The sequence below is a fragment of the Rissa tridactyla genome, chromosome 3 (genome assembly GCF_028500815.1).
Source record: "Rissa tridactyla isolate bRisTri1 chromosome 3, bRisTri1.patW.cur.20221130, whole genome shotgun sequence".
NCBI classification, from domain to species: Eukaryota; Metazoa; Chordata; class Aves; order Charadriiformes; family Laridae; genus Rissa; species Rissa tridactyla.
The window spans coordinates 100151104-100172628 of record NC_071468.1 but is presented as its reverse complement, the minus strand read 5'-3'; the positions used below and the strand labels follow the sequence as shown (position 1 = coordinate 100172628).

General features: G+C 38.7%; 1 protein-coding gene across 2 annotated transcripts in view; it reads right to left on the bottom strand.

Moving 5' to 3' along the window:
- Positions 1-667: 667 nt before the first annotated feature.
- Positions 668-21525, bottom strand: part of BMP5 (bone morphogenetic protein 5) — a 58422-nt gene continuing 37564 nt past the window's right edge. For both annotated transcript variants that reach the window (XM_054197243.1, XM_054197244.1), the window contains 4 exons: positions 17755-17952; positions 8579-8655; positions 6680-6790; positions 668-2988 (listed from right to left, as the gene is read on the bottom strand). In XM_054197243.1, the coding sequence (XP_054053218.1) occupies positions 2839-2988; positions 6680-6790; positions 8579-8655; positions 17755-17952 (536 nt within the window). In that variant the 3' untranslated portion in view covers positions 668-2838. The remainder of the gene's footprint in view (positions 2989-6679; positions 6791-8578; positions 8656-17754; positions 17953-21525) is intronic.

The following is a 21525-nucleotide window of genomic DNA, read 5'->3' as shown; positions in this document are numbered from 1 at the left end:
TCCTAAATGATAATGGAACGGTCTTCCTAACTATAGAAATAGATACAGCCATAGATATGGGTATATATTTAATATAATTTAATATCATTATGTTATATTATATTATATTATATTATATTATATTATATTATATTATATTATATTATATTAGTGTATCTACTATGTATAAATATAAGTAAAATAACAGGGATGATAGGACAAAGCAAAAGAGCAAAAAATCCTGTATTAGGTACTACTGGAGAAGGGCTTACCTGAACAAGGCTACATAAAAACACACATATATACACTTATCCAGAGCATGCAGAAAGCGTGCCACTGTATTTCCTTTCAAACAGATGAATGGCCTGTTAGGGGTTTATGGAGAATTTTAAAAACTATTTCTCCTTTCTAGTATATTTTGAGTAGAATATTAGCATTTGGACGTATGATTTGAAGGCATGATTTTTATTAATAGTATAGATGGTTCACCAGCTGCAGTTTAAGAAGTAACAAAATAAAAGTAATTTTGCAAAATGTCTGTACTAAAAAATGAGCTGCAACAAAATCCATCCATAATTATTGATGATCTCTTGCTTTTACCTTTAAATGCATGTATGAAGTCAGTGTCATTCTGTCATGTGCCTCAGAAGTAAAATCACAGCAGAACAAAATATTATTACAGGTTTATTATGTCTCAAAATATAGAAATATATTCCAACAGCATGTTTTAAAGAATAATATAACAATAATCTTCAGTTTCTTATTCTCAAAATGGTACACCATTATTTAAAAATATATTACTTAATGTACCCAAAATTTAGTTTCCATCAAATTCCATTTAGAATAAATGGAGTTTTAAAAAAACATATCTACCTACCCAATTTATACAGAAACCAGGAAATTTTTTTGAAGACAACTCAAGAATTTAACTGTTCCAAAATGGTAATTCAGTTGGAGACATTATATTTTGCTATACAACCTTGTGCATGAACTGCAACTAAACGTTGATATGTAGGTAATGTCACTATAAAATAGAGAGGGAAGTGTAAACTGGAACCGTTGTATTAAGGGGAAAGAGCTCCCAAGACTGAAATTAGAACTCTTAATTTTCAGAACTACTGAGTGTATGCATAAAAAGGATTCATGTATTACTCCAATAGCAAGATAAAATAAATTAGTTTCTGCAAAAAAGACATTTGCACATTCACATGGATACACAGTCACACGCACGTGCTGATTTTATCAGTCTGTAATATTCTGAGTTTTCTGAAATATGCTTTAAATAACCAGAGAAGTAAGAGCTTACATGAACAGACTGTCTAAGGAGAAACTGATATGTCCTATTCGTTTTTCTAACAACTTTCTGAGAACTGTTTAAATGAAGCATTTTTAATCAAGGAAATTCATGATAAAAGCATATATTATAATTAGCCATGTAATAAAGAGAAAACAGAGTTTCTATTTTCCCATTTCCATAACACTAAACCAAAGGGTGTCCAGAGATATTAGGTGGGGTTAATTCAAAGTAAGCATATGGGTAGTGGTGGTGGGAATGATACTCTGTAATTAGTTGTGCAATTCACAACCACAGAATTTCATCTGAGGTCAAAAATATAGGGAGATTAAAAATTATTTTTACAGTTTTAAGAATTTTCATAATTACGATAGTGAATGCTAAAAAACGGAAAGATATCCCATCTTAAGTCTGATTTAAACCAATCTCCATCTGATAGAAAAGCAGATGGCACCAAAAGTAGGCTGCAAATTACCCAATGGCTCATTATGAGAGGTGATTTCTTCTTTGCCTGAAAACAGCCACTTTCAGGGACAAGATTTTCAATTAAACAGGTGACACCTTCTGCATCCCACGTGCCTTCCTCGCACACTCAGAAAACACATCCAAATGTGGGAGCTAAATAAGGCAAAGCCCTTCTGTACCCTCTCTTCTGCATATTTTGCATATACAGTAACTCGTATATATAATGGGAAGGCTTGTGTGGGTTTTTTTCTTGATTTTTACCTTGTGCTGTCATTACAAAAATACTTGCTGGAGCAGTGTAATAGATAATAGACTGATGTGATTTGAGGTAAGAATGTTGTAGTTCAATTTTTAGTGTTAACTTGGAAAGTCATAGATACAGGCAAGAGTCTGTCTCCACAGAATTCCTGAAGCTTTGAGCCTTTTGCAAACTCTGCAGCCCACAAGCCAAGAAGCAACATACTCCTCCAGTTACACTCATCTTGTTAAAGAAAATAGTTCTAACAATTATGTGCAATCTTTTCACTTCTATTTTCTATCTACTATTTATTTACTTAAGCACTGTTCAACATTTTGCCTTTTCTAATGGAGCAGAACTTCTAAAAGAAAAAATATGTTTTGCCAAGCAGTTTTGTTTAGGTTTTTTTTTTTTCTGTGCCTTTTTCTAAATAAATACCCCACCACAGTTTTCATTGGCACAACATGACCAAATGTATTTTAGTTCCTTTAACAATATGAAGCAGTTACAGAAGTTCTGAAGTTTCTAGCTTTAAAAAAAGTATCTATACAAAGGCTTTACTTTAAAATATTGAAATGGAATGAAATAGATTCCAGTATGGTCAATTGAAAAATTAGTTTGTGAAGTTCTACTGCATAGTGAGGTGACCCATAAAATAAATGGTTCTGAAGTTTTGCTCATACAAAAGAAACTATATACTTTTAAATAAATAAAAGCTACTATATACATTATACTGTACATTTAAATGAGAGATGACATGAAATGGAATAAATTTAGGACTGCCTTTTCATCAGCAAGGCTCATATCTTGACTTTATTACAATCCTGAATAAAACCCTCTGCTTTAGATTATTTTTTTTATTCTAGTGGCAGCCACATGAACGCACCACCATATTCCTGTATTTTTTTAAAATAACATTGGAACTGTCATCAAAGTAGAGCACGGAGATCGCATTCAGTTTTGTTGGTGCACAGCATGGCTTTGGTACATGATCAGGGAACATCAAGTGAACCTGAAAGACAGATAAATACATAGCTCATATATCAAACAGAGAGGTACAAGGACAACGTCAGTGCAAAATACGTCTTTGCAATTCAGAGAGTGCTGTGGTCGCAGATTTCCCTCGGTTAGCAACTTTAAAGCACAGCTTACCTCCAGAACGTTGCTCTGATTTCAATCGCGCGGGCAGAGTTATACAAGAATAGCAGATGGAGAGATAAACGAGGAGGAGCGGCCAAGACAGAAAGTTGGTTTTCAGATGAAATTTAGAAAAGAGTTGGAGTTAGGCGTCTGCTCAGGAAAACACTTAAACACACTGTCAGTACCATCTCTGCTGGGGACGGTGCTTAACATGAAACACAGGCTCAAGTCCTGGGTCTCACCAGGACCCCAGCGTGTGCTAAAATGCTTTCCTGAGGCAGGGTCTCAGCGTGGAGGAAAGTCTGCTGCTGGCAGCAAAGGCTGTGCAGGCAAAGGCTCACACTGAAACTGTTTTCAGCGCACGAAACAGCAAGATGTAGGTTCTCAGACAGCATGAGTGTATTTTAAGGTCTTATGTAGGTATCCGTGGGTCCAATTCTACTTCCACTGAAGTCAAAATCAATTCATAAGCTGGGTGCCAGATGGACAGAAGGTTCGGAGAAAGGGCTGAGGCAGAGAAGGCATTATGTACACTAGGCTGAAATATATCAATGAAAGGTTAAAGAGAAGGAAAAGAGGTTTGAACAGCATCCCAGAACCAACGAGATCTAGTGGAAATATCTGAAAATGGGGGGAATACAAGTTCTTTGTACTTGAAAGAAGGTTGGATGTAATATTCTACATATGCTGAAGACTTGGAAACTGGGGAGGCCAGAAAAGAGGGAGTTGTAATAGAGAGGGCAAGAGATTATTAAGGCATGGATGAAGACTTCAGCAGTAATAGGTTTCATTTGTATGTTAAGTCTTTGTAAATCTGTTAGAGCCATCTGTCTTGCAGTGATATAAGCCCAGAGCCTTTGCCAGACAACAGAGAACAGTCTATCAGGAAACGATTTTTACATAACTGTTACCATGAGAAGGTCTTTTGAAATGAGCAATAATAAATCCTGAAGTAGCAGTTTAGTAAGGGTTTAGACACACATTTAAAAACAGTTTAACAAATGAATAGCAAAGCGCTGGAGAAAAGAATGATTGTGCCTCGTCTAGGCAGATGTTTGCCCTGCCATAACTCCTGGTCCTACCAGCCCCTGCCACCCCAGCTGGGAGCTCTGTGGCCCTGCATGAGACAGCGATGCTCACAGCCTTTTCACGGGTGAGCCTGGAAGTCAGGGCTAGTCTACCTGCTAATCCACTGACTTGCATGCCCATGAGGTCAGTTCTACTCCAACGCCTGTTTGGAGGGTGGTGGGAAGCGAGAGAGGAGAAGAAAGCTTATAAAATTCATTAAATGCAGTCTGCCTTGTATTTATATGCGTCTGTATCGTCTGTCTGCCTAAGAGAGAGAGAGGTACTGGCCCAGCATTTCTCCTATTCTTGTTACAAAAGAAAAAAATGAGTCAGTAAAGTTTGGAGGGGTACCAAGGAACAATCACTTCCAACCCAAAGAGTGGGCTTTTTTAGAATGGTGTAATCAGTATGGCTGGGAGATGATTACATTTGGATTAGGGTGGGGTGTATGAATAATTGTTTCCCAAGCCATCCCCATGTGCACACCTTGTGTAAATCTGAATTTTGTATAATTTAAACCAGAAAGCATTCAACTACTGTTATCTCATCTAATTTATGTGCAGTTAAAATTTAATTAGCCTCATGATTTTTTGGCTGCACAACTGAATGCATGTACAGTACATGCAGAGGGAGACACACAATTCCAAAAAGGCCATAAAAAGGAGGGCAAATTTAAGCATCCAATTTAAAAAATAGGACAAAACTACACAAATTTCTAAACAATGGGAAATTAACCATTTTTGGAAAGGATAGACACAGAAGAGAAAGTAGCACAGGGCCACTTCTTATTTAACAGTCCATAATTGCACAGGGAACTGTAACCTGGGGATCTCACTGATACTGGCAACTTTTCTGGACAGAGTTTGCATAATGCTAAACTGTTCCTTTGCTGACCTATTTCTTTTCAGCTGAGGGCTGCATATGCGCTGTTCTTCATCGTCTCCTAGGCGCATTAATTTATTCCTCGCCAGCTAGCATTTGCTGTTCCCCTTCACCTGAACCCCTTACCTCAATTCTTCTGTTTATTTCCAGCCTCTGACTTTTTCCCTTCTTTTTGTGAATCTTGCTGACTTGAATTCTGGTGTAGAGGAATAACGTTGCATTGGTGGCTGGACTTGTAGAAGGTGCATAAATGAAAAGTTGAATGGAAAGGAAAAGGTCTCAGCACATGCTGAGGTTTTAAAAATGTCACTCTCATGTAGAAATACTTGGCAGTTTTCAGGAGCAGATTTTGTTTTCTTTCAGAAAGAAACCAAGCTTTCTTTGTCTGTTTGGGTTTTTTTCCCTTTTTTTGGGGGGTGGGGAGATTGTTTTGTGGGGTTTTTTTTGTTTGTTTGGGGTTTTTGTTTTGGGTTGTTTTTTTTTTTCCTAGGAGGGTAATAGCTGCACTCATTTCTGAAGGAGATGATTTTTTATGTCAAAATCAAAGAAAAAGATCACCATCCATGGACAGACTCATCAGCGTAGTCTGGTGGTCAGGATACTTTCCTGTCACTAGTTTAAATCAGAGAGAGCCTTAAACCCTTGTTTCTCTAATTGCAGTCGAGTGCCTTGACCTTTCCAGAAACTAATTAGGGACAGCAGCCCTTTCCTGTTCTGATTTTGTACTCCCACTCCCTCCTCATGTATTATCTCTCATTCCTCTGCTTCTTAATCATTCTGCTAATACTGATGCTGAGTTCTTCAGAGTGAGTTCTTCAGCTGGCGCAGGTGACCAGGCATTGGACTCCCAGCATTACATTTGGGCATAATCTAGAGTCCTGATTTGGGCATAATCTAGAGTCTTGATTTCTGTAGGTGCTGTGTTTTCTGAACCGTAGCTGAATGCTGCTGGGGTAGACGAGGGCTAGCCAGCTGCTTCAATTAAGATAATCTTTTTGGTTGCTCCAGTTGATGCACAGGACTAGCATAAGAACTAGCAGAAGCAGAAAGCTGGCTGCAAATCTCCTTTTACATGTACCAGGCAGAGCAACAGATCCAAAGACACTTATTTATAAGTTGCATTTGTTAGCCAGGCATGACTGAACACAATTTCTTAGATGCAAATACATCTGCTTGCAAAGCTTCACATTAAATTACAGTTTAAGTATCTCTGCCAACAGTTGACAACACAGGTCCACAGAGTGGCCAAGTGTCAACGTTTCTGGAAGGTATAGCATGTAGACACTAACATGGAGCTTCAATAAGCTGCAAGAAAGCTCTTGGAAGTGGGACCCAGGGGTCCCTTTGGTTCTTGTCTACACAATTCTCCAGTAATATGACACAGTCTTCTCACGTGTTATTGCATTTGAAATGGAAGCGAAACCTACCACACAGGCCACTCTGGGTAGTTCATCCTCTCTCCAGCGTAATCATCAAAGCACATCTTTGAAATGGGTTATCATGTGCACGGAAATAATCAAAATCCAAGAGTAGCAAAGAGAGGAAGAGACAGTCCCGGTCCCAAGACACTTACAACTGCAAAATAGGCAACTACAACACAGGCAGAGGCATACCAGAGTCTGAACAATGGCGTGGTTTGTTGCGTTCATGTGGGCATTGAGGGGGAAAGAACACTCTCCATCGCAGTAGAATGCAGCATAGCCCTCTGGTGCAATAATCCAATCCTAAACCAAGAACAAATAAATGCACTCAATTTTTTTTTTTCCCTCTAACTCAGAGAATTTAAAATCATATCAAACTAACTAAGACTTACCCAAGGACAAAATGAACTTCATAATTTTTGCCAAAAAAAAAGGGAAGTATTTGCTTTGTTTATGCAAAACTCAGATGAAAATTAAATTAAACTTAGAAATCTGCACTGAATACAAACTAATGAGGCTGTAAGGGGAATTAAAAGTCCAAAAATGTTTGACAGAATACTTTTCTTCCCAGACTGAAAATCTTGAGCACTTCTTGGTGCAATAAAAGTAATTAAAATGCATCCTCTTGCTTCAGCATACTCAATACCATTAATTGTATTATTGCACGAGACTGAGCGTAGTTGGAGATTACCCACCAGAATGTCACTGAATCATACGTTTTGAGTATTTCTAGCAACACAGCATGGGGAAAAGACCACAAGAGGGAAAATATTTTAAAATGTTAATGAAAGCTGTGTGTTTAGTTTGCTGAATTCCTCCTTTGCCAGGCAAAGGTAACGGAGGTGCTGTGGGAAGGGCAGAGAGGATCAAGTACCTGCTTCTTGGGTTTTGTTTCTTTTTATCTTGTTTCACCCTGAGTTTCACTGATCTAATATTGTACAGTGTAGCTTTGGCTTTCCAACTAAAACTTTGAATTCTTCAAGTATTTTTTTGTGAAAAAAAAAAAGATTTTCTTTTCTGTGTGGCCACCTTGAATGACTGATCTGAGAGCCTTGCACATCTTGGAGCGTATCAGAATTTACTGTTTCAAAAAATGAAAAAACTGGTGATACCTGGAAAAATCTGTGATCTACAGATAGACAACGGCTCACTTGTTCAGCAGCCTGAGTTCAAGTCAATACCACAAGCCTGCTCTGTGGCTGTGGACAGGGTGATTATGCTCTGCAGACTTGGGAAAACAGTCCCTGCCTACTTCTTCAGGCTGCTGTGAGGATAAACATGCTACAAAAAGTCAGGCAGAGTAATGAGGCCATATGAGAATCTGAGCTAGATGTGTAAAGGATGAGCTGTCACTGAAGAGATAACACACTCTTTCTCCTCGTTGACTTGTTCCGCTCATGGAGAATTGTTTTAAAACAATTCAGAGAAATATGGAATGCACAGACAGCCATCTCTGCGTTCGTACCTACATATGCAATATGTATTATAGGTTATAGGTTATAGGTTGCTGATGGCTGCCTTTTTCTTTATAGAGAGCTCCTTGCTTTCTGGAAAAAAGCCCTGCCTGTCTTTATGGCTTTTTACTACAAGTACCTTTTTTCTTCTGCTACGGTATGGCAGGATGAATTTTCCCTAGAAATTATAGAAACTAACCAATGATGTTATAGAGATCACTGATCAGTGATCCAAGCTCTAGTTCCCTATGGACCCTACCCCAATGAAATCTCTCTGACCTGCAGTAGACCTGCATCAAACCAGGGAGAATTCACGTGCAAATTTCAAAAGTTCCATTGCTCACTGTGGGGATTCTGGTTTAATTTAGTGCAGATCTTGAATAACAGTTCAGATTTATCTTTATGTGAATGAATCCAGATCTGATAGCCATTACTGTTTTCAAAATCATTGAGAGAACAGCAGCCAAAAAAAAGTAAAGCGATAGTGATAGGGATTCATTACAAAATGCATCGAAAGAATTTGTCTCTCATCAGTGAAATACCAATGACCATTACCATTATAGACTGTAAAAAATAGGGGACTGTAAAATAGATTGTCCTGTTTTTAATTGATAGGAAACAGCATTTATAATCATACCTGCCATCCTAGGTCTCGGAAGCTCACGTAAAGTTCATGTTTCTTACATGCTTGTTTTTGCTCGCTTGTGTTATAATCTACAGGAAGAAAAGAATAATAATAAATTGTTTAGAAACATTGCTAGAACAAACAAGATTTAGCTATTTTTGATCTCCTGACCAAATGGTACAAAGGAAAGGAACATTTATATTCCTAGGGCTGATCGAAAAGGCAGTGTAAACTTGGAAGTGCAGATCAGCAGTGTCAGCCTGATACAGTTTGTGTACACAGACAAAACGATGCATTCAGCATTAGGGGAAACAGGTTTACAAGATGTCTGTGTGCTGGCTAGATAGGTAACAACTCTGATAATATGCACACAGGTAATCAAAGGAGGACAAGCAAGAGCTTGATCCAAGATACGGGGAATTCATCTGTATGTTGGCGCAGGTTTAGTCGCTAGGTAAAGAAAGTAGCCCGATTCAAAAGATAATTTAACAATGATAAAAATTGTCCCAAAACAGCAGAATTTCCAAAAGTCTGTTATTTAATCATTAGCGCATTTTGTACTCCTTCATTTTTTACCATATTTTTTGGAAATATTCACCACTTGATGATCTTTAGTTGGTAATACTAATGTAAACAAGTAGACTAACAGATGCTTTTTAAAGGTCTGAATGTTTGTGCGCTCTTAGAGATGTGTCAGGATAGAAGGACACAAAGAACCTTCCATACAAGCTTCTCCGGGACAATCTTAATCCTGGAGAAAATCTAGTACTTGTTCCTTACTGCCCCTGAGTAACAGGAAAGGAAGGGAATAGGGTCATGCCTTCACCGCATTAGCACCCCAGAGCTGGTTTACAGTGCTATTCAAGTGATGCCATCAGTGAGGCATGCGATGGAGCAGGGAGGACAGGCTGTCTCTGGTTCCATTTCAAGAATGCTTAAAGTGGATCTTTAGCACCAAAATAACCATTCTGGCAGGAGAGAAAAAAAAAAAAAAAAAGCTGGCTGAAATTCACAACAGCAAAAGAAAAAAAACAAACAAACAAACAAACAAGGAAGACACTGAAAATGAAACAAAGTCTTCATTTTCAGGAATAGAATTTTTTAGGAACAGGTTTTTACCAATAAAAGACTTGAGGCTGGGACGGGAGGGTGTCTGTTGAAAAATTTCTGGAAAACTAAGACAGAGGCCTTTTTCACATGAAATATAGGGAAAGGAGTTCTACAGTCTGTAAGATAACCCATTGTAGTGCTTCACTGTCCTTGAGAAAATTCTTCCAAATAGCTGGCCTAACGGAGTTTTTCTGCAAATTTGCCAACTGCTTCTTGTCATCTGTCCCGATCTGTGCTATCATTGCTTCTCTGGGTTATCTTCAGTTTCTCTGTGTCTTTCTGAAGATGTGGTGGCCAAAACTGAATACAGTGACAAAGTAAAACAATTATTTTCTACGCTTTCCAAATTGTTTTCTAGCAGTATATTCCAGAACAGGAGTTTTGCAGCAAAACCAAACTGTCAAACTACCAGCTTCAGATCCCTTTTTTATATACTCCTGCCTAGTCACCTTAGGATTATGTTCCGTTTATGCAAATCAATGAATAAAGAACAGGTTGGGGGTAAGGCTGTTGATGAGAACTGCAGCATGATGGGGCTGCAGCAACCATAATACAGTGGAGTTAGAAGGTTCTGAGGGATGACCAAGATCAGCAACAGCATTGCAACCCTGGACTCCAGGAGAACAGATTTCAGCTTATTCGGAGATCTTCACATGATCCCTGGAGGGCCAAGGAAACCAGGGGAGCTGGCTGATCTCCTAGGGCAACCTCTGAGAGACGCACAAGGTACGTCCGCTCTCATGTGCAGGTCAAGCAAGTATGGCACAAAGCCACTGTGGCTGAATAGGAAACTCTTGACTGAGCTCAAATTCAAATAGGAAGTAAAAGTAATGTGGAATCAGGGTGAGCTACGTGGAAATAATATAAACACATTGCCTGAACATGCAGGGATGGACATTAGAAAAGCCAAAGCTTAGCTGGAGTTTAAACTTGTGAGGGATGTGAAGGTCAACGAGAAGGACTTCTATAGGTACATTCATAGCAAAAAGGAAAGCTAAGAAAAATACAGTTTCCTTGTTCAGTAGGGCAGAGGACTTAGTGACAAGGACTCAGAAAAGGTTAAGGTACGCAATGACTTTTTTGTCTTGTTTTTTACTGGCAAGGTTTATGCTCAGGACTCCCAAGTTCCCGAGCCTAGTGACTGAAGCTCTATCCATAGTAAAAGAATTTAGAGTTAGGAACCACTTAAGCAAATAGAAGATGCACGAGTCCGTGTGAGCAGAAGGGATGAATTTCAGGGTGGGGAATGAGCTGACCAACATCATTGCAAAGTCACTCCCTGACATTTTTGAGTGTTCATAGTGACTGGAGGATATTTCTGATGATTCAAAAATGGAAAAATGTCACACCCATCTTCAAGAAGGGAAATCAGGTTAACCTCAGTTTCTGGGAAGTCTGTGGCGCAAATTCTCCTGGAAGCCGTGTCCAAGTACATGAAGAACAAGGTGTTTGGGAACAGCCAGCATGGATTTACTAGTCCAAACTGTGCCTAACTGACCTGATTGTTTTCTGTGATGAGCTGACTAGCTTTGTGGGCTTTTGAAGAGCACTGGGTGTTGTTCGCTTTACTTTTGGGAATATTTTTGATACAGTCTTCCATAGCATTCTTAGGGCCAAATTGGTCAGATACAGTTTGGATAGGTAAAGAATATAATGGGTGGAAACTTGGCTGCGCTGCTGGGTTGTGATCAGTGGTACAAAGTCCAACTGGCAGCTGGTTACTAGGGATGTCCCTAAAGGATTAGTACAGGTGCCAGTACTGATTAATGTCTTTGTTAGTGACCTGGACAATAGAACAGAGTGTGCTCTCTGCAAGTTCACAGAAGATACCAGGTCTGGGAGGAGTGATCAATCATACAATTTACCAATAAAATGTTGGACTGAATCAGATCCAGAAGAGGCTCAATGAGATGTCATTCAAAATACCCACCCAAATTTTACTCTTATTGGTAACATGCTCCTTCAATATGCTTTTTCTTTTTCTTTTAACAGGCAGTGTACAAACCTTATGTTGAATATACATAAGCCCCAATATGTCTCCTGAAACTGTATCAAAAGCTGGGCATGAGTCAAGATATATCCATTTGCAGTACTAAATAACATGTTCTAGTTCCACCAGGGATGTTAAGTCAGGCTTTCTAAGCTGTATTACCCCAAATCCTCATTCCTTTTTAAAGATGACTACTACCTTCTTTCGTATGGTATTTTCCTAATCCTTCATGGGCTGATTCTCAATGACAGTCATTAAAGATTCTCCACAGGTAGTAAGTTATCTGCTGCCATCTCAGATACTCTCAGTTGCCCCAGGGCATGTAGGGTCAAAATGTATACCCACATCCTATAGGGGTCCTGTGTCTTTCTGAAGTAGCCACTGGAAGCAAGGAAGGATACCCTGGGACACGACGAGTTTTTGAAAATCTATATGCCTTTAATATAACCAAGAACTGTTAGTCATCCTTTGTGCTGAGTTGTCTGTAATAATCTAGTATGTTCTGCACACACATTAGATGTAAGGCAAAGGTAGTAGAGAGTAAAGGAACTTTAACTAAAATAAATTGAACTGTGTTTCACTGATCACTCTTTACAAGGATCTGTATATTGATTTTGACTAATATCAGTGCTTATAGCAGGTAAATATTGAGCTTTTCTGTTTCAGCGATTAGTGGGAATTTAAAATTCAGTCATATACGATGCAAGTCACTTTGCAAAAAAACTGCGCCTGAAAAATGTGGGAAAGAAATGCAGATGAGAAAGTCAGGAAAGTCACAATCTGGTTTGAGATCACACCCAAGCAGGCAAACAAATGAAAGCTGAAGATTGCTTTTGCCAGTTTTCTCTCACTCATGACATTTTCCTGTTTAAGAATATGTACAGTTTTAGCACCAGAATGTAGCAGAAGTCCCTACAATTAAAGGAGGAAGGCTGAATAAGAAATATGTAAGTCATCACATAGATGTCTTCATTGTCTCGATACTCTGAATTATTTGAATATAGGTTAAGCAGTGGTGGATGAGCGGTCACACCAGGACACCTGATAAGATTGTCTGCATTTCATATGCAGACATCTATCTGCAAACCATCTAGCCCATACACCTATGAAGACAGTGAGACACGGGCAAGTCTGTATCCCTTCCTTGAATTCTATCTTTCATATAAGACAAATGGTGTGTGTAATATAACATTTCATGTAAGTATCAGATGTGACATTTATAATAAGATCTAGTGCCAAGGATCCGATTTCACATACTGTAGCTTCAAGGCCCATAGGCTTTTTCTGTCAAGACTCAAAACTGTAGGCTATTGTGACTAAGAAAACATTGTTCCTCAGCGATTCAGGGACTGCAGTTGGGGTCCAAACCCCTATGTAGCAGAAAGAGCTGTGGAAGGAGGGCAAGAAAATATATTTGTAAGAAATCTGATGAGGATTTTTTTTTTCAAGGGAAATAAAGACATATAGACGTGCCTATATATACTATCACGAAGTACTGTGGTTTTAATTAATTAGTGTGACACCAACCAATAAAATACAGGAAATTCAGAGTTAAGTATTGTTTTTTTGTTTTGATCTCACTGCATTATGAATAAAAATTATGTAGCTTTGGTTTTTAAATGCGGATATCCTCTTGTGCACAATTACACTGTAATTCTTTTAAGATGATGTTAAAAAAAAAATTAAGCCTTTGTTTTAAGGAAGAGTTACATGATGTAATTTGGGAACGAGTTGTCTTGTTTTGATTTCTTTTTCCTTTTATCTACAGTTTGACAAAAATACAACTGGGTAAGAAATAAACAGTTCAATCCTCTGTGCAGAGCAGGCAGGTGGAGTCTGAATGCTAAGTTTAATTAGATCTATCTTGATATCTGCATTGATGTCATCTTCTCTTGAAGTTCTTAGCAACACAGGGATGCTGACCCCAAATCTGTCAACATTTGCCCAGCTGTTATAACAACACATATAGATTTTATTTTCTTCATGTTGTGTTTATGCGTATCTTCATGAATAATTCACAAAATGTGTTGTCCATTGGAAGGGAAGAACTGAGTTGCCCAGTGGGTCTTTCCTTTTTGATGTGCTGAGAATGCAGTAAAGCTAATCACTGAGGTCCAAGAACTTAGAAAAGAAGGTGGCAAAAGAAAGAAGGCAAAAGACAAAAGGAAAGAGGCAAAAGGAAGATGACAAAAGGTAAAGGCAAAGGGAAGGAGAAAGAGAAAAACAAAAAGAAAAAAGGGTAAAAGGGGGAAAAAGAAACAGAAAAGTAAGAAGAAAAAAGCAACAGGAAAAAGAAGGCATGACTGTAGTAAAGTCAGGATTGCTGCGCAGAGAGAAGTATAACCAAAGCCTATGACCTATAAATGACAGCATACCTGTCTGGCTCCAGCTACGTAGCCTCTGGCCCTGTAGATGAGCATTTTTCATTGCCAATGTCTGACTTAGATGCTGTAGATATAAGATTATGAAATAAGTGTAGAAGCAAGGATCTACATCACACAATTACGTTTGCCCATCACTGTGTCATTTACATCAACAGTGTCTTGCATCAGGGAGTCTATTGACAGGCTGTCATGAGGAAGATGGGCAGAATTCTTTGGGTTTTTCTTTCATTTAAATATGAAGAGAAGACTGTGGGGAGACCTCATAGCAGCTTTCCAGTATCTGAAGGGCACCTACAAGAAAGCTGTGGAGAGGGCTTTTTACAAGGGCATGTAGTGATAGGACAAGGGGTAATGGCTTCAAACTGGAAGAGGGTAGATTTAGATTAGATATTAGGAAGAAATATTTCACTAGGAGGGTGGTGAGGCACTGGAACAGGTTGCCCACTGAAGTTGTTGAGGCCCCATCCCTGGGAGTGTTCAAGGCCAGGCTGGATGGGGCTTTAAGCAACCCGGTCTAGTCAGAGGTGTCCCTGCCCATGGAACTAGATGATCTTTAAGTTCCCTTCCAACCTAAACTATTGTATGATTCTATGATTATACTTTTAAAGAGCAGCTCATTACTAAGAGCTGTAGAGAACTAGGCGAATCGGCCTTCTCCCACAAGCCTGCAGGGTTGCAGCATATGCACTGCACTTGTACGGTTCCTGAGGCTGCTGAAGAGGAGGAGAAGGGCATAGCTTTTCCCTGATAACAGGCTCTCCCCATGGAAGAACTCTGCCTGTATTTTGTGAAGATGTGAAGATCTGGGAATAAGAATGTGTTCTGTCCTTCACATCCATTTTGCACACTGGAGCATCTGGATAGAATTGGTACATTGCCTTTGTAGCCATCCGTGTGCTCCTCTGCAGATTTTAATGAGTGGTGTTGCAAGAGTTATTAAAAGAAAAAGTGTTTTGAATCACTTATAGCATGAAAAGTCCCATCACTGATCATTAATACCACCCAGATAAAAGAAATTTTTTGTGATACGGGGACGGTTGAGGCAAACTGCAAGGCAAGAGCATGGACACCGATTTGCCATGGTGCAGGAGCTACTGCTCCAAGCTGTTTTGCTGCAGGGGACGTTGCTGTGTGAGGCTGTGGTTACTTATCTGCCTTTAGCTTTGCCACTTATTCCAACCTGACCATATCTTGCTGCCTCCATCTCCAGTCAGAGGATGCTGTCCCTGCCTTTGATCCAACTGCATATGCAGTTGCCTCCTAACCTCATTGTGTTTTAATGGTATGGTTTTCTTGAACTGCAACCTTTTTTGACACAGATCTGGCATGGATCAACATATATAATGATGCACCTCTACCCTTATGCAGACTGGTGGCCTAAAGAGGCTAGGAGAAAATTTGTTTCATAATGCTTATTTCACTCAACATGTTCTGATTTTTGTTTTGCAACAGCTCTGGAGCACAAGTGGATGCACAGATGACATTGACCGGTATTTTGAGACATACAGACAGTTCTTCCTGAGGCAATCCTCATGCCACTGCAACTTACTGGTATGTGTTGAGATTTTCCCAGGTTAAACCAGCAGGGAGCTTGTGTTCAGCTTTCCTGCTATAATCAAGGAGGCTTAACAAATCTCTTCAATTCTCATTTCCTCACGGACTAGAAGGATGGGATTCAATCTGAAAGTATTACGCTTATATTTAGGTATCTTGTGTGTAATGTGTACTTCGATGATTTTTCCCTCCCCCAAAATAGTGTAATTCTCAAAATTAGTAGACATTTTCCAGGAAATATGAAAAATCTTTTTTCAATATTTTTTGTGCAGAGAGAACGTTATTTACCCTTGACATGAGAGATTATGTTTTTGGAGCTAATGCAGTTGCACAGATCATGTTTGAATGTATTTTAAAAAAAAAAACAAACAAAAAAGCAACAAACAAAAAGCCGGATCCTCATGTTGTGTTAAGTCCAAAGGCCCTTTATAAAAATCAGGAAGTGCATCATGCGTTAGCAGTAAAAGAGAAGGAACAGTTAGAGCAGAAAAAAATTTATTCACTACTGAAGTGAATGAATGTAAAAAATGCCTTTCTCCTGTGGAGCATGTTATTTCTTTTTTTTTTTTTACTAGTAAGAAGCTACAATTTTCTATATACCTGCTCCCCTGCAATATTGACAAATAAGGTGTTAGAAGCTAATTGTGCAGATGAGCCATTTATGCTATAGCTATACAGAATATCAGAAAATTTGACAATACTCAAAAAAACCCTCAAACAAAACCCAGTTGTAAATAGAGATCCCTGGTGCCTTAACAAATGTCAGGGGCTTTTAAAAAGCTAGGGTCCGCAGGGGGAACATGTGCATGAACCTCAGAAATAACTATGCTCCAGGTCCTCAGGTCCTCAGCAGAAACCAGAGAAATAGGACAGTATTTTTTTCTACCTATTACATCATATGAAAATAAAATTGAGCCCACTACTGAAGTGGTAATAATCATTGCTGTGAATGAAAAACTTTTTTTTCAGGATACGCTTTGAGACTCATTTTTAACCTTAAAGTGGGATTTTGTTCCAGTAGATCACCAGGTAAACTTCAACTAGGTTTAGAAAGTTATTCAAATAATTTCTATGATTTCTTTAGCAACTCAATAGCAGTTTGTGGTTGTTAAGACAAAATTCATCCTTGTGCAGGAGATCAAGGAAAGGCTTATGCATTACATTAGAGAGGTCTCTAACTTGCCACTTTTGAGGTTCTGAGATGGATATAAGTAATGCATAATGCTCATAATGGTTCTCCTCAAATAGATGAGTTCCACTCCAGGGCTGAGTTCTTTCCACTAAATACTAATTTGCTTACTTGTAGGTATCCATCGGGCTTAAGAGTAGCATCTATATCGAGGTTTTGATATGCTGGTTCTAGATCTGCCATGCTTTTAGAAAGATACATTTTAACACCCTGTCCCTGAAAAGTAGAAATGTTTGTTCAAAAGTGAGAATATTCAGAATGTGACTTTGTGCCTCCAGCTAAAAGGAGCATTTAATGAGAGAACTGGAGCAAAACTTATTCCAGGCTCTAATGGGATTAACAACATTTTCACATGCATTATTGTCAGTACCTTTCCTGTAAATAAGGGATCAAAGTCACTGAATTCAGGGATACACTGTGTATTTACATCTGTATGTGTCAGTGGTTTGAACTCAGAAACAGTTTACACTTTTACAGATTGGTTAATATTCTTCATTTCCAGTATTCAGCTTTTTGTGTTACATCTTGGCTGCTTCAGCTGAAAGGCAGTTAAACAAGAGTCCAAACACTGTTTTTTGCTGAGGCTTCCTAGACAACCCTTCTCTCTACTGTATCTACCTTTTTGTCATCTGTAGCAAAGATCTCATCCAGTTGCCTACTACGCAGGACTAGATTCAAGCTCAGATACAACCTTTCCCAAACTACTTGGTCATTTCACCATCCAGGATCCCATGATACATGTAAGTGACCTCACTCAGAGAAGGTAGATCATTCTCAGGGCCAACATCACAAAAGAGGTTAAGCAAAGCTGGGGAGGGGGCAGGTAGAAATGGAGCGGGAACACGGTTTCTGATGGTTCAGACAGTGAGCAACATCTTGTTGAGCTGCTGTGACTCCACTGTGTTTGAGCAGGTGCCCATAACTCCCCTAAACACACTAGAAAATCATAGCTTTGTCTTACCCCCAACACTTGGCATCCTAGAAGACTCCTGATGACTACTGGATTTGTTGCGGTTCTGATTTTTCCTTTTATTGTTGGCTGCTCGGACAGAACGGAAAAGCACTTCACTTGCCTTGAAGAATGCAACCATGAATGGTTGCTTTGACTGAGGCCCATGTCTTCCAATCAGGCCAGCAGATTTAACATTGATACTTCGACCTATAAAGTAATGGAAATTGTAAGTTAAAAGGTGAACTTCTGCCCCTCCAGAAGCCACTGCGGGAGTTCAACTGCGGACTGAATCATGTCAAGGATTTGGCCATCCTGAATTCACATGATTAAGAATCCTAACTGCATTTTGTTGAACAGAACGTAAAAGACAAAAAATTCAACAATTTACAAAAGTTTCAACAACTCTACAAGTAGTTTGTCGCTGCATAAGATTGCAGTCTCTGTGGGCTATATATTTTATTCATTACACAGGTATTTTAATTTAGTCTTGTGTTCACATCTATAGAGCTGAAAAATACATGAGCCCCATTATAGTCTGTAGGCTATCAAAAGGATAATGTAAAGCAGTCATCTAATTTTTGCATCACTTGAGTGTGAACCTTATATCCCCAAAGCAAATCGGTAGCAAAGTGTAGATAATGAATATACTTCTGCTTTAAAAATAAATATTGTGTGGTGTTACTCAAACTGATGTTCATTCACTAGTAAAGGTAGGAAGGCAGTCAGTCGTTCAAGAGAACAGAGTTTGAAATATGTACATTATTGACTCTGGTTCCGTTCCCAGGGGACGTGCATATTTCTTTAAAATATTTGTTCAGTCAGGACTGTGTGGTAACCTCACTATATTATAGGATCTAAACCTCAGTAAAAGAAAAGAAAGCAAAACAAGTCACTGAAACTGCATCAGTGACATTTTAGCAAATAAACCCTTGCTCTTAACAGAATTTATTTTGGCAGCATAAACACTTTTGTGCGTACGTGTATTATGCAGAGCCCTTCAACCGTCAGAAAATGAGACAGTGTCATGTGAAGCTGTGCAGCTGTGCTGGGTGGGGGACACAGAGGTCCTTTAGACGGGAAGGTACGGGCACAGGCACCGCATCGGGGCGCCTGGGGATTCTTCTAAACCGACTGGAAAAGTTTGCTACGCGGGCGGCGGAGGAGCATCTGCCTCACAAACCGTATAATACCGTTAACTCAATCATCCTGAAAAAGAACTTGCAAATAAGCATAGGAGTAAACCTTATAGAAATAAGCATATAGGTTTCCTTTTCAAACACAAACTTACAGTGGCTGCACGCCAGAGTCTATATTTCTTAGAAAAACTCTATCACTGGCGTAAATGAAAGAGGCAGTTTGATTTGTGGTTAAAGTAGTTTCCATTCTACTTCCACTGTAACAAATGTATTAATTCAGCTCAGACTTCCTCCTTCTGGCAGCCCTTTTGCAGTAAAAAGAGAAATTAGAAGTTCCAGCCAAATACCATACCTTGAACTGACCCACTTCAATACATAAACACTTTTACAACATGTTTATTCAGGTGTAGCACTTTAAATTGGTTTAAGATGTTTCCAGTGACAGAGAGCCCCGCAAAGGCAGGAGAAGAACTGAGAAAGTTAGCAGTTATGGAGCAGAGTAATTGGCAACATATTCTGAACAATTTTGATAATTACTTTTTTGACTGCAAGGGAAAACTATATTTGTTGAAGCTTCTGATTTCATTTAAAATGGCTTTTTAGTCTTGTGTTTCTTTAATTCTTCTATTCATGTGTTTGAGTTACTATTAAATAATTCAGTAACATTAATTTCTATATGTTCCAATCTTCTCCTGCAAGTCAGATACGAAAAACTGTACAGACTATTCTCTATTCATTGCAACATGGACAAACTAGCCTCTTACCACAAAGTTCCAAGTTTCCCCTCATTTCTAGAGGGAATATTTTTACTATTTTTCTTTATTTTTTGTTCCAATGACTTTCAGAATTTTAATTTTATCTGTAAAAGATTAATACCTTACTGGTGGACATTTTAAGAATACTATTAGATTTATATACTGAGGGCTGTAAAGATGTGTGGAGGTTTTCTGAATTTAAATCGAGGTTCTCTGAATTTACAATGGTCGATATTGTGTGCGAAGCAAAATATCCTTCAAACCAATGTGAACTCCCTTTAAAATAACTTTTAATATTATTAAGTTTCCTCTGGGTTTCCTTTAGACTTGAGCAATGAGATGGCTATTAAGATTCCACAAGTTAAGACTTACTTGGTTATTCAGGGTATAGAGATATACTATAAAAAATTAATCCTGTAACCCACGGCTTTTTTACACACAGAAACAGCTTATGTGACTTTATTCCTTTATTTGCTTGATCTTTTAAGCAGCCAACGTGAGGTTTTAGGACCCATTTGTTCAATTCCGGAATGGTATACGCACTGAATCCGCTTCTAGGAAAACTTTTATTGACTTCTGTGGGTCCATCATTAAACTTTTCTCTCTCGGTTTATCATATACCTTAGCTTAACTGCAACTTTCAGAAGACAACGCAATCAAAATATACACTGCCCTTGAGACGCTATATTTCTTTCGAGGAGGATCTCTGAACCGTTTAGTTTGGAAATTCAAACCACATATGTTGCATCCATTTTAGGTTGCTTCTGTGCAAAAGAAAGTTTGCATTTACAGAACCTCTATTATCCTTTATTAAAAAAAAAAAAAAAGTAAGCGTGTGGGAGATTTCCTTCAGTCTAAGAACACAAAGCTTTGCCCCTTCCTGAACAGGAGGTATTTTAAAGTATCCTGCTTCAGAAATGCGTCAAGCTTTCTGCCACAGCAGTAGCTCCGTCTGTGTGCTATGGCCTTGTTAGGTAGTCCTCACCTTTGTCCGTAATGTGGATTTCAGAATACAGTAAGAAAAATCTTACCCTAACCTGAATTGGCCTTTGTAGCAAGACGCATTCATTGGCTTCATTTTTAGTAAGTGGTTTTAGTCTATCATTTCTCGTAAGCATTTAGAAAACTGTTGGCTTCAATGACAACTGAAAATCCATGTCTCTCGAGCATGCAGTTGTTCCATACTGTGGTGTTAGAGCAGTATTTTCTAAAATCAGCTGAATGACTCAGGCTGACCTGCTTAACTCCATCTTCCCTCGGAGCTTCAGCCACATGAAACTGGTAAAACCAAACCAGCAAGGTGTATCTCTCTGCTTCTCTTGAGCATCTTTGACCAAGAATTGAACCTGGCCAAGTATTCTGAAAAACGTGTTTGGGTTTATACTTCCATTGTATCTTTAATTCTGAGGATTTCAAAGATTTTTCTTCAGACTTTAGAAGAAAAGAAGAAGAAACTGTAAGAAACCAGCAGTCAACTAGCGTCTGCACCACTGAACCTAACCACTGCAGATGCCCCTACACCTAGAAAAAACAAATACGCATAACAGATGGATTTACTCTGTGCGGGGACAGTCCAGAGCCTTTGTAATCCTCACATTCTGGCATGCGCTTCTCAGTCCTGCTATGATAATTTATTATCTCTTCTCCATATTGACAGGTATATTTGGAGACTAAGACTTATTTAAAGCATTATGTTCCAAATATGCTGAACTCCTTAGTCCTTATTCATATCATTTTGAGTCTTTGGCAAGATGCATTTGTTTGACTTGGCATTTAAACATTTTTGGCTTTTATTCTATTTGATAGTAAAGTGCCCTTAGCAGTTTGCATAAAAGGTTGTGTGGAAGTACTGGTTTGACTGACTGAACTGAATGAATATTATTTGCCTT